The following is a 13,459-nucleotide window of genomic DNA, read 5'->3' on the forward strand; positions in this document are numbered from 1 at the left end:
TCAGAGAGCATCAGCGTGGGTGGGGAAGCATGGGGCAAAATACATAGAGTATGCTGTGTGGAGGCATTTCTGCCTCCTGAATGCTGCTGGGGCCACCCACCTGGCTCTGAATTCCAGGGGGTGCGGTCCAGGTGGGGAACGAGATCCCTACTGAGGACAGAACAGTGACTTTTTAGCTATGAGAATCAGGGTTTGGGGCTAGGGTCTGGGATCAAATCGAAAGAGGTACCTTCACAAATGGTGGTGATCTGGTTGTCCTGGAATCCCGGTTTGGGCCTCCAGCCCAGGCGGCAGCGGCACTTGTAAGAGCCCAGAGTGTTGTCGCAGACAGTGGAGTTGTGACACTGGTGTTGCCCGGAGCTGCACTCATCCATGTCTGGGGACAAGAAGGGGGTCAGACCCCTCCACTGTGTGTGCCAGACTCCCTTCTCCCAGCTAAGCGTCCCCACCCACACTGGCTGAAGGCGATGCCACCCAGTGCCCACACATCCCCGATGGTGGCCTGGGCTCATGGGACTGGGGCAGAGGCCCCTCAGGCCGCGCCTGAGGCACATCGGATGTGAGCTGCTGAGACAGCCTCATCTCGGGTAACAGCTGCTGGGCCCCTTCCCCTTGGTTCCTTCCCCAGGGTCCCCAGCTAGGTCACACGTGGTGACTAAAGCCTGTCGCCTTGCTTGGCGTGTGATCAGGTGGGCTGTGTTCCTGCGAAGGGGGTTCTGGGCCCTGCACCTTCGCAGACGGTGTTGTTTGGGCCATTGGGGGACCCAGGGACCGGCCTCCAGCCGGGGCGGCAGCGGCACTCATAGCCTCCCACGAAGTTGAGGCAGTGGGTGGTCTTGTGGCAGGGGTTCTGCCCGCTGGAACATTCATTCACGTCTGGGGACAAAGCCAGAGGGTTAGGCTCCCCCCTCCATTCACACCTTCATCCTTTGCACCCCTCATTTCCTCAGCATTCCCACCCAGGAGCCTCCAACACCCTATCAGCCACTGAGCTATCAGGGCACAGCTTTGTGACAGCATCTTCACCACAAAAGCTACATGAGTTCAGCGCAACCCTGGAGGTTGTCAGTGCAGTACAGGGCCACTGTGTGGGCCAGAGAAGCTGAGCTTCGCCATGGTGCTGTGCGGGGTAGGGGTGGGGGAGCAGTAAAGAGCTTCTAAGAGGGAGAGTGTGAGGCTGAGCACTGCTCTGCCTGGGCAAGGCAGGAGGGCTGTGGCACCACTGCCCACCAGAGCTGTGTCGGCCTTACTAGGACAAGACCAGTGAGCCCTGCCTCCGGGCCGCAACCCTGCTGTGCCGGGGACACCTGCCCTGGAGTGCCATCACCTCCCTCTGCCAGAACTGCAGCTTCCTTCAACAGGGGCTATGCAGGGGCAGTGTGCCCCTTCAGGCAGGAAACTGGGCTCAAGAAGGAAACTTGGCCTAGGGAGCTGGACTTCCTGCTCAAGGCTTCTCAATGCTTCCTCCTTAGCCCTAGACTGAGGTTCCCCATTTCAGAGCCAGGAGTGATCCCTCCTCCAAATGTACTCAATGTGACAGAGGAGAAAGGGGCCAGGGCCAGGGGGTGCTCACAGGGGCAGGCAGTTTGATAAGGAAACTCAGGCCAACAGGCTCCACCCCTTCCTACTCTGTGGTGGGACAACCCAGGAAGGTGCATCTGGGCAGCACCCTGGCGGGCCTCACTCTGTGGGTTCCTGAGTATCACCCCCCATCCCCTCACCCCTCATCCCCCACTCCACGTAGGACATCAGCTCCATCCCCAGCTCCAGGACAGCCCCACAGTGTCCTCCAGGGCCTCTACCTGTGCACTGCTTCGGGTCCTTCAGGTTGAGCTCAAAGCCAGGCAGGCACTTGCAGGTGTAGCTGCCCTGGGTGTTGATGCAGATGCTGTGGCTTTTACATATTTGAGAGTACTGCTGGCATTCTTCCACATCTGTGAGTGGAAGGAAAAGGTGATAGGGACCTATGGCTGTGGGAACTTCCAAAGCTGGGAGTTAGTCATGTTTCCTGCCATAGAAACATCCAGAAGCCTCTCTTACTAGTCCTCGGTGGATGGGTGTGTTTTCTTACTCACGTGGAGCCATTCTAGAGGTGAGGTGGTGACCTAGATGCTTTGTTATCTGGTGTGTCTGGAAGTGGCCTGAGCCCTCCATGTCTGCCAGCCGCTCTGCCTCCCCTCAGTTCCCAGCTGGCGCAGGGATATTGAGACACCTATGTCCCAGGCTGGGGTTTTGGACAGAGACCCACTGACACCACTAGGGAAGTGAGTGGAAGGGAAATGCTGCTTTCCAGTGAGGGCCATCTTGAGGGTCAGTGATGGCCTTGTCTTACTTTCCCGGGATGCTGCTCACTGACTGAGTTCTCCTTGGAATTCAGGTGAATCTGCAGGTCAGTGCTCCTCCATGTGCTCTATTGAGACTCCAGTTCTGTGGAGATGGGCATGGACCCATCAGTGAGTCAGGACTCTCAATGAGCTTGCAGAAAGAGTTAGGGAGACAGGAGAAGATGCCAGCGAGGCCAGAACCACCCAGTCAGTGGTACCAGGCTGGGATGGTCGGGGGCTGGCACCAGCCAGGCAGCCTTGAGTAACAAAGATGCTTTTCTTGATCTTCATAAAAAATCTCCTTGCATTGGCAGGAAATGGTGAGAATGCACTTTCCAGCAAGGCCAGTAGAGGCTGCGGACTGAGGGCTAGAGGGGAGATGATGGACAGCAGGTGGCAGGCATTCAGTCTTCTCAGCCCTTGGTCTCCCAGCAGGGAAGCAGACCTATGGGTCGTGCTGATTGGGGTTCATTCTCTATCTCTCCTCCGAAGTGGTCTGGGTTAATGTGAAGCCTGGCTCGCCTGCTTCAGGGAGGGTTGGGCCAGGATCAGTGATCCCTGGTGGTGCCCTCTCTTGCCAGTGGAAAGACAGAGACTCTTCCCTTCAGCTCTCACAGAGTGTAGGAGAAGGTCCTCAGCACCCTGCCTACAAGCAACACAGCATCCTCCTGGTCATCCCAGCTGCTCACAGACTTCTTAATTGAATATTGGTTGTGGGGCGGGTGGCAGAGAAGATCAAGGAAGAAATTTGCATGGAGGAATGAGATAGAAGCTGAGCAGCCAAGGAGTCATGTCAGTGAGCCAAGAGATGTGTGGTCCTCAGATGTGGCCAGCCATCTAATCTCTACCTTCCCAGATGTCTGGAAAGAGAATCTTGTCTTATCATGGTCCAGAAGCTCCTGGTGTGGCTGAACCCATAAACACAAAGGAAGGATCAAGTCTCATCTCAGCAGACAGAGATAATGACAAAGAGAAACAAACAGCATGACCTTGTGAAGTCTCTTGAATGCTGTCCCACTTTACATTTATAAAATAAGATGCCAGCCTGGCAAGGGGCATGCTCCAAACTTGTGTACGTGGCACTCTGTGCAGGGCTCTGAAACTGAGGGATCACAGAGGTGCATGGACCGAGCAGCAGCCCTGGTTAGTCGCTGGATCGGGTAACTTCCAGTGTGTAAGGAAAGTGGGCTGAGGATCCTCCAGTCTCATGGAGGAGGAGATGGAATCTGGGGTCACTCTTACCTTGGCACGTGTTCTCACTCTCATTCCTGAATGTTGATCCCCCAGACACAAGCTCATATCCTGGGAAACACGTGCAGTAGTAGCTCCCATACGTGTTCTGGCAGTCTGCAAATTTTCCACAGGACACTGTCGCTGGTGGTCCACACTCATTGATGTCTGGAACACAACATCACAAAGGATCACCATCATGAGTTTCCACAGGGCAGACCCCAAATCCAGCCTGACCCCACCATAGGTTGGAATGGATTCAGCCTCCTCCTTAGGTTGACTTGGCTGGAACAGCGGATCCAGAAAGCCTGCTGATGGCTCCACACATCTCTGCTCTCTAGAGGGGCCTGAAGACACCTAGATTCAGACACTCTGCTGTGAAAGCTCACTTCAGCCCTATTGTATCATGCCAGGGGCTGGAAGGAGGCCGGCATCCCCCTGCAGGCCTGTGAGGCTGAGAGAGGCAATGAACTAGACTTCAGACACTCTACTGGGGATATTTTTGCTCATCAGGAATCTAGGGGCTGTTTTCATCCAGAGAACAGGGGCCAGGCAGGCCACCCTTAAAGCTCAGTCAGGAGGGGGAGTCACAAGAAGGGCTCCCAGGGCCAGTCACATCCCTTATGCTGAGTATGGAACCAGATGGTCAGACCCATGCACATTGCTTGCTTCCAATTCCGCCTACTCATAGTGGTCCAAGCACACCTCACTTCTAATCAGATGCCCCCACATGGCAGTGTCAGGGTTTCTAGGTGCACCAGATGTCTCTTGTTAACTCAGTCCTGGCAGAAGTCACCCCATAGCAGAATCTATCACAGATGTGAAATGAGGAGCAATGTGAAGCTTCTCCAACTGCGTGTCTACAGTGTTTTCTGGCAGCTTACCTCTTCCCCTATTCTAAATTTAACAGCAGACACTGCCACTAAAGAGGCCCCCTTAAATTAGCTTTGGGGCCCACATAAGAAGGACTGAACCTGTTGACTCAAAACAACAACCTAATAATAACTATGGACACAAGAATGAATCCAAGCATGGAGATAGAAGAATTGGCCCCGTGCATTTGAGTCAGGGGGCCAAAAGCCTTAGAGCCTGATAGGACTTGGGGGCAACTGGTCTCCCCTACATCATAGTTCTTTATTCTCACCTGAAGATTTCCCATCTAAGTCCAGGCTGCTGCTGTCAGCACCTGGACAGGACAGGATGTGGGAAGGATCCACACCTGAGAGATTTATGTTCAGCATCACCTGGGCAAAGGACTTTCTTCTCTCTTCTTACGTGGTGGGAAAGGCTTCAAGGTTGTCAAGATGAGATGGAGTTTAGTGGGGTGAGGTTGAAAATGAGAAATAGGGGGGAGACCTTGGGATGGGGAATTCCTCAACTAGCTGGTGTTTCCTAGGAAGTACCTGGGATGCATTAGCTCTAGGACCTCTGTCCACGCTCACCAACACAAGTGAGCTAGGTACACAAAGGAACCCTCTGGAAAACCTCTGGACATGGGTTACTTAGGCAGTAGTAACGAAATCTATTTTTTCCTTAAAATTCTACAATCCTTCCCCCCAAATATCAAATAACATGTGGATGGTTAGAAGATAAACACAATGTAAAAAACAAAACTATAAAATCACATGCATATCATATAAAAGCTGCTGGAAATATTTCAGGGTGTTTTTTGTCCTTAAAGGAAAAAATGTTGCTCCCAACAGGTTGAACACAACCCTACAAAGCTAGCTGCAGCCACTTCAGCATGAGTTCGATCGCTGGCCAGGGACGTGACCAACATGGTGCACCAAACCTCTGACCACCCTCGCCCTCAGACGCCCTCAGCAATGTACTTCTTCAATCTGCATGTTCTGCTCCCACCCATGTATCAAATGAATCCTCTCACTACCCCTGTGCCTCTGGCCTGTACCCTAGTTGTATGCATAAATAACAGATCTTTTCAAAAGGAAAAAAGTTGTCTTTAAATCTTTCAAAGGTTTTTTTAATCAGCTGTCTTGCAATTCTTTCCACAGGCCTAATATATAATTCTCTGAATAAAACAAATCACAGTTTTACTGTCTGAGGCATTTCCAATATGCAGGTCTACATAATTTTTATCTTTGCTGTCATATTAGGAATATTTTGATGAATAAACATGCAGCTAGGGTATTTTGAATTGTGAAGAGAATTGCTTTGTGTCCTTTCCCTGTTTTTTTTTTTTAATTATGGTAAAATTCATGTTATAAAGTTTTCTATCCTATTTATTTTAAAATAATATAATTACCTTTTTCAATCATGTTGTTGAATAATAAAAGCTTATATGTCTTAGATTCAGCTCTAGGCTCTACCACCAAATTATCTATGTGGCTGAACAAGTGACTCAAACTCCTTGATCCCAGCTAGAGTGATTCTGAAACAATGTTCTCCCCCTTGCCTCAGGGGGCTGAGGTGAGGAGTGACGTGGGAAGCCACGACGGACAGCGGGCAGCAGTTCTCCGTGACCTTGAGATAGATGAGAGGCTAAGCTTCCAGGCGAGGGCTCCTCCTGTTGCCACAATTCTCTCTGTTTCTTTGTGTTATGAAAATAATGATAGCAATAGTAGTAAAAAGTGGTATAGTATAGTTCACTACACTAGTCTTTGCCTGTTCATTACACAGGTGAATCTCTTTTTTAATTATTAATTTATTTTTTATATTTAACAACTTCATTTTCATGCAACATATTTTTATGCAAGATACATGTAAAATTGCACCATCAATTCACCTGTGAATGGTCAACAAGGTACCTTGTGCTCTTCCTCCTGTGTTTTCACCCTTCACCCTCCCTCTTCCCTGCAGAATGTCTCTCATTTTAGTTGTTTGTGAAGTTGGTTTTTATTGATTATTATTTTTTCCTGATCCTTTATTAGGTTGCTGTATATTTCTTCTATAAATTAAGCCACCCAATATTTTTCGTTCTCCTTCTGGCTTATCTCACTGAGTATAATCTCTTCTGGCTCCATCCATGTTGCTGTAAATGGCATGACTCTATCTTTTTTGATTCCTGAGTAGTACCCATTGTGTATGCATACCACAGTCATCTGTATTTGCATATTTGGGTTACAGAGGTGAATTTTGAATCTCATTCCATCATGGAGATCCTCACACAACAATGTACAGGTATCAAAATTAAAAAGAAAGAGGAGAAATAATTTCCGAAATGTCACAGGGTCCGTCACTGACAGAATTAGACTGGGAATCTACATGCAACCTCTGGGCTTATAAGCTCTGATCATTCTGCCCACTGGTCATGAACCCGACTGCTCATTTTCCTCTAATTTCACTGACCTTTCCCCTGTCTTCTATCCTTGACAAATTGCTACTATACAGCTACCAGGAATGAGGCTCAGGAGACTACAAAATAATACCTAAAACTCACTATGTGCCCTCCAGCTTCCCCAAATCTCCTTACCATCACAGATCTCCAAGGGGTTGGTGATGAGCTCTCCAGACAAAGAACTGAATCCTGGCAGGCAACGACAGGTGGTGGCACTGACACACTTGGAGTTCGGAGGGCACCACGGAGCGCAGGCTGTGGCTGCAGAGGCTGTGGGACAGATTTTGTGGTCAGAAGAGCCAAAGACTATAAGACCCAGATCCCAGCTTGGGATCCAAGAGTAGAAGAGCGGCAAGAAGAAAAGTTCGACTGTCATCCAACAAGGAAGAGTTCAGGAACTGGACATTTAAAGATGAATCAACACACTGCTTCTCTTATCTCCAGAGGCCTATCTTGGAGTCTTGCAGATCAGCCTGCTTTCCATACTTTGCAGTGAGAGGATCCAGATCCCCGGATGCACTCCTCAGCTGATGTCAATAATGGGACTGGCTGGGCAGACTTACCTCCAGCGATCAGAACTGAAGGCAACATCAGGAGCACTGACAGCCCTAGGAAGACAGAGAAATGGCCTGTTCTCATTACCATCACCTCATGATTAAGGTCTCTGGCCCTGCAGCCCATCACGCTCCATTGCAACCCAAAGGCTCCTGTACTTGAGGCAAAACTGAGGACTGAACATTCCCCTCCATCTCCTGAGACTCACAAGGAATCAGTCACCAATAGATAGTGCTGGAGGAACAACAAGTGTTTAGGGCATGGGGACAGAAAAGATACAGGCAACTGATAATGGACACACCCTAGAATCTCCAGCCTTTCCCAACAGAGGTGCTGAAATTCTCCATATGACAGCACTCACCTGACATGACCCCTGTCAGGCTCTTCATTCTCTGACAAAAGGAGAAAGCTGCTTTGAGGATTTCTCTTCCAAGATCACTCCTATTTAAGCTGCATGTTTCAGGACATACTAGAAGAGAATGGATCTTGAAGTCAGACATCTCAAAGTCTGAGCCCCACCTCAGATTACTAACAGCACTCAGGGCCATTGATAGAGAAGTTGGTGACAGGTGAGGAATGAAAATTAACAAACCTTCAGGTAGAGTCACTGTCTCCTGGTTAAGGAGCCTGTCCAAGGACAACACTCATGAATGGCTCCTTCAAAATGAGCTCCTCACCCTGCCTGTGGTGCACTAAGGCACAGTCTCCCCTTACCATCCAGTCCAGTTCTGAGAAGTGATTCACTCACAGCAGTAGGCTTTGTAATATGAAAACCTCTACAGGTGTGAAGGAATGATGTCTAACTCACAGCACACCACTCAAGCTATTAGGGCCTGTCATGAAATCCTGCCAGTCGTGAGCCCTGTGCTGTCTTTTCATGTTTATATGACTTCACTGGATCTTTCTACTCAGCAAAGGCCAAGGTGAATTCCCCTTCCAGATTCCACTACTGTTCCTATACTATGCAAGCACAGAGAGCCCTGCTGGACAATGGATGAGAGTCAGACACACCTAAGTCTGCATCCCAATCCCCTCTTCTTGGCTGCCTGGATTTGGAAATACCCCTTCTTTGAATTACAGTACCCCCCAGGGAAAATTGTTACAATGGTAGTCATAACACGGTACTCATAACAGGTAGTCATAAAAGCTTTATTTTGGCTGTAGATTTGGGGACTAATAAAGGTTAGTACAGTGTCTGCACCACAAAAAAAAAATTGTCAGCAAAAGGGAAATAAGATGAAAAAGAGCAGAATTCATGTTTATCCTCTCTTACCTTGCTTTTCCCTAAGACACACCTGTGGCTGGATCATACTAATCACACTCACAATGGTAAGTGCCCTAGACTCAGAGTTCTAGACTTCTATTGTCCCTCCTTGTCCCTTCTCCTACAGCTCTGTCCAGTGGTAAAGAGAGCCAGGTCAAAAGCTTGAGTCCAAAACCAAGAGTGGAGTCCAAATCCTCTTGGGAAGGTTATTCAGACACTCCATGCCTCACAGGTCCCTGTGTTCTAAAGTGTGGAACCCAAAAGAGGGAAAAGGAATCCTACTGTCCCATGTGTATGCATTAATTCATTAGAAATCTGAATGTGTTATACATACTTTAGACTCCCCAAAATATAAATAGCTTGAAGAAACAAACTATGCCCTGCATTTCTTTTAAATACCCACAGCATTTGACACAATGGACACTCTAAAATAAGCCAAGCTTTTAAAAATATCATGTTCTACATCTGTCAGGGGCCAGCCCCAACTACTGAGGTGTTAGGAAGTGAGACAGGCAGGGCCATAAGGTGTGAAGGCATCAGGAGAGGAGATTCCAAAAGGGGTTAGGGGAGCAGGCACCAGGAAGACATAGGAGTCAGAGTTGGGTGCAAGTCTTCCTGCCCATTCCCTCACCAGGTCTTTATTTATACTGTCTAGCAAGTAGTTAATTGCAATAATGTATAGATTAAGTTAATGAGAGATCCCATAAATTCTCATAAATTTTCTCAAGGACAAGGGGAACAAACATTTTTCTCTCATATTTTATGTTATACTAAATTAAACATTTTTGTGATAATTGTCATGTGCACAGATGTTTAGTTATAACTCAAGGGAAGAGGGTCTGGGATAGGATGAGCTTGTTAGCAAACAGTTATTGGGGTCTTAGGGAAGTAATAAATTGTGTTAACAGTACTATCAGTGGTTGTCTAAAGAAAAACTAATGGTCAATTTAAGGTTAGCAGAGAGTAGTTAGTGCTTGTTTTAAAAAGGAGTACATTAAGAGAAAGTTGCACAGCTGTGTATTAAGCAACACCTGTGTAAACAAGGTTAAAAACTGTCCATGAGCCAGGCGAGAAAATAACAAAAATAATGAACAACCATATACCAGAGACATTCTGTGGGGGTGAGTGGGGAATGGGATCAAAAACGGGGGGAAGGGAGGGAAATGCAGGGGACTATGGTGGTGGCACAGGGGTGATTTGGTGATGGGAAACCCGCGGGGATTACAATTGAGATGGAAAAAAAATGTGCAAAATGATGTAAAAATAAACTTTTTAATACAAAAAAAAATTGTCCATGAGTCCATATGCCCTGGGAGTCTTATCTGAGATTTGCTTTTTATTTTAAAGAAACCAATGAAGGTTCCCAGGAGTTTTTATGCCCTAGGGTTCTTATTTCACTGGGCTTCCTTTTGTCTCAGGAGACAGAGGAATTTCCCACCCTGGGGCAGCTTGCCTGACCCAGGCAGCCGCCTTAGAAGGCTAAGGCAATTCAGTTGTAAACGCATGGTTGCTCAGAATATTTTGATATTATGATTATACAAAAAAGGGAAGTCATAACATAAGTTAGAGTGGAAATTCTGATTTCTCGGAGCTTTTCCTTTTCTATCCAGAATTTGTCAGTCGATAGAAGTTGCATAGCTTGTGTCATACATCCCTTATAATCAGGGAAATGCAAATCAAAACCACAAGGAGGTATCACAATGCAGCAGCAAAAGTAGTGTATATATAAAAAAAAAAATCAAGAACAAATTCTGGTGAGGATATGATCGAAAAGGAACTCCCCACACTACTGATGGGAATGCAAACTAGTCCAACCACTATGAATAGCTGTGTAGAGGCTCCTCAGACTGCTGTAAATGGGGCTAACATATGACCTAGCAATTCTACTTATAGGGATCTACAAAAACAACACAAAAACAGTGATTCAAAAGAATACCTGTACCATTATGCTTATTGCAGTAGTATTTGTAATAGGGAAAACCTGGAAACAATTAAATGCCCAAAAATAGACAACTGGGTTAAGAAGATATGGTACATATACACAATGGAATACTACTCAGCAATTAGGAAAGACAAACTAATGTCATTTGCAGCAACATGGGTGGACCCAGAAAAATCTAGTCTCAACAAAATTAGTCAAAAGGAAAAAAGAAAAATATCAGATGGTTTCACTTATAGGAGGAATTCAAGGTAACCAAATAAGGCATATGAGGGGAAAAGAATAGCAATACAAAACAAAACAAAAACAGACAGACAGACAATTATAAACCAGACACATCCTATGGGGATGGGGTGGGGAGAGAAGGAGGAAACAGAAAGAGGGAGGGAGGATGGAGCACATGGGAATGTGGTAATGATGCATGGGTGGAAATTCTGTGGGGACTACACCTGAGAAAATAAAGCAAATACTGCTTAAAAATGAACAAAGATGTGGGGAAGATGGCAGCAGAGTAAAGATGCTGAGATCACTGCGTCCAGGCTTGCATAGAAATTGAGGAATGAAAACGGACTATAAACTTACTTACTACAAGTTTCAACCCAAATGAAAACACCCTGGACTCACTAGAAGGTAGATAACTGAGGGAAAATATGCGATTGGGGAGTTCCAACTCCCAGAAAACCAAGGCGCCTGAAAGTTTGGCAGGCTGCAGGAGACACTTTGCCCCATGCTAATGCCCTGGAGGTGAAGGGGTTCGGCTTAGCTCAATGAGTGGAGCCCAAGCTGAGGAAAGACTGCAAATCTGATCCGCAGCACCTGGGTACAGGCAAAAACCGCTGAAACTGCAGTCCCCACCTATGGAGAGTGCCTGGGGCCCTCAAAGCCTCTGAGGACCAGCTTGACCAGCTCCGGAAGGCAGATGGCGGCAGAATAAAGACACCGAGACGACTACATCCAAACTCACAGAGGAATATATAAAAACAGACTATAGACTTACATGCTACGAGTTTCAACCCAAATGGGAATGCCCTGGACTGACTAGAAGGAAGATAACCCAGGGAGAATCAGCGATTGGGGAATTCCCATAAGGGAATTCCTAACCAGAAGCCACAAAGGCAGGATGAGCTGAACATGCAACTCTGATCAGGGGAACGCCAGGGGCTTCCTACTCGTTAGGCTCCTTTAAAAATCTAGGTGCCCTGACACCAGGAAGTGCTGCAGAGGGAGACTGACTGCCGCTACCGCTGCTCTGCACAGCTACAGCAGATTTTTGCCCCAGCCCTGCTACAGCCCTGGAGATAAACTGAGACAACTCAACTAGGGAGAGGAACCAAATTGTGAGAAAAAGCTACAGTTCCGAACCAGAGACCTGAGGATACACTGCAGAGGTGTTGCTGTCCTTTGCCCCAGCAGCCCCGACAAAGCCCTGGATATAAACTGAGACAATACAGCTAGGTGAGTGGATCCCAAGCTGCTGCAGGGGGCAGGAAAACAAATAAAGAACAAAAAAAAAAATCAAAAAACTGTGCTACTTAGAACCCAGGAAGCAGAGAAGTGGAACTGATAATTGGAACCCCTCTAGCCCTACCTGCATCTCCTGCCCCCACAATAGAGATTTGAGACTAGGCAACATTAGGGTTTGGTCAGGTCTTGGCACCATTCTTAAGGCATGGTCAACAAGACTCACAAAGCCCCTGAATTAAAGAGGGCTGGGGGAAACAGACAAGACCCAACCACAGGCCCAACCCTAGGATAATGCAACAATTTTAACAATCTTCCACGGGCACATTCAACATAGAGAGGCCCTAGAAAGTGCCTCAAACAAGGAGACTTGCTAAGGGGTCTACCTGCTTACCACATCTACCCACAAAAACTGTGGTAAAACCCTGGAGTTAAAGAGATACAGCTGGGCTCTGTGAGAGGACCTCAGGCAGTGGGGAGGCATTGCTCAGGGAGGGACTGTTTGGACTAAACAAAAAGAGCCCTAAAAGCTCTGGGAGGACTGGCAGCCTGCTCAGCTGAGGATTTCGGCCCTCTGGCACTCCCCTGCACTCCTACGGGGAGGGGGAGATCCCACCCCCACAGAGGCCTGAAGACTTGTGAGCTAGAAAGGCTCACAGTACTTAGAGACTTAGAGTGTAAACAAAGCCAGCCACCAACGCAGCCACAAGCACAGCTCCAGGGAGACCTACACACTTCTAATTCATCATAAGCACCATGGGCACACCAAGCATAGAGGGAATCTTGGACATCTGAAGGCTACAAAGGTCAACAGACACCTTCCAGAAACACGGACTCAACGTGTTACTAGAAGAGGCTGACAAAACAAGAGACCCCTGAATGTTACCAACTGAGACAACAGACACAATTACACACGGTGGGGGCTGGGAAAAAAAATAACACAACTCAGAATACCCTCCACACTGAGTGTCTGGAAGTCCGTCAGTCCCTTGTTCCAGAAAGAACATCCAAAAATGAAAAATGCTGGTCAATAAGAGCAAAACCATGGATCGGGAGAATTAACATCATCAAAATGGCCATCATCCCAAAAAGCAATATACAGTTTTAATGACATCCCAATAAAAGTCCCAATGACATTCTTCAACAAAATAGAAAAAATATAGATGAGATTCATATGGAACAACAAAAGACCTCAAATAGCCAAAACTCTCATGACTAGAAGAAAGAGAATGGAGACATTACAATCCCAAACTTCAAGCTATACTACAAAGCCATAATAATCAAAACCTCATGGTACTGGAACTAGAACAGACATATAGACCAGTGGATTCAAATAGAAAACCCAGATATAAACCCACAAGTTTATAAACAGCTAATTTTTGACAAAGGAG

The 13,459-nt window shown here is 47.2% G+C and overlaps 1 protein-coding gene across 1 annotated transcript in view; it reads right to left on the reverse strand.

Moving 5' to 3' along the window:
* Positions 1–7,952, reverse strand: part of LOC101630460 (EGF-like module-containing mucin-like hormone receptor-like 2) — a 36,374-nt gene extending 28,422 nt beyond the window's left edge. The window contains exons 1-6 of the mRNA XM_012728937.1: positions 7,766–7,952; positions 6,985–7,218; positions 3,567–3,722; positions 1,803–1,934; positions 730–876; positions 230–376 (exon numbers count right to left, since the gene is read on the reverse strand). Of these exons, the coding sequence (XP_012584391.1) occupies positions 230–376; positions 730–876; positions 1,803–1,934; positions 3,567–3,722; positions 6,985–7,218; positions 7,766–7,952 (1,003 nt within the window). The remainder of the gene's footprint in view (positions 1–229; positions 377–729; positions 877–1,802; positions 1,935–3,566; positions 3,723–6,984; positions 7,219–7,765) is intronic.
* Positions 7,953–13,459: the final 5,507 nt, after the last annotated feature.

The sequence above is a fragment of the Condylura cristata genome, unplaced genomic scaffold (assembly GCF_000260355.1).
Source record: "Condylura cristata isolate star-nosed mole 26May11 unplaced genomic scaffold, ConCri1.0 scaffold00024, whole genome shotgun sequence".
Taxonomy (NCBI): Eukaryota; Metazoa; Chordata; class Mammalia; order Eulipotyphla; family Talpidae; genus Condylura; species Condylura cristata.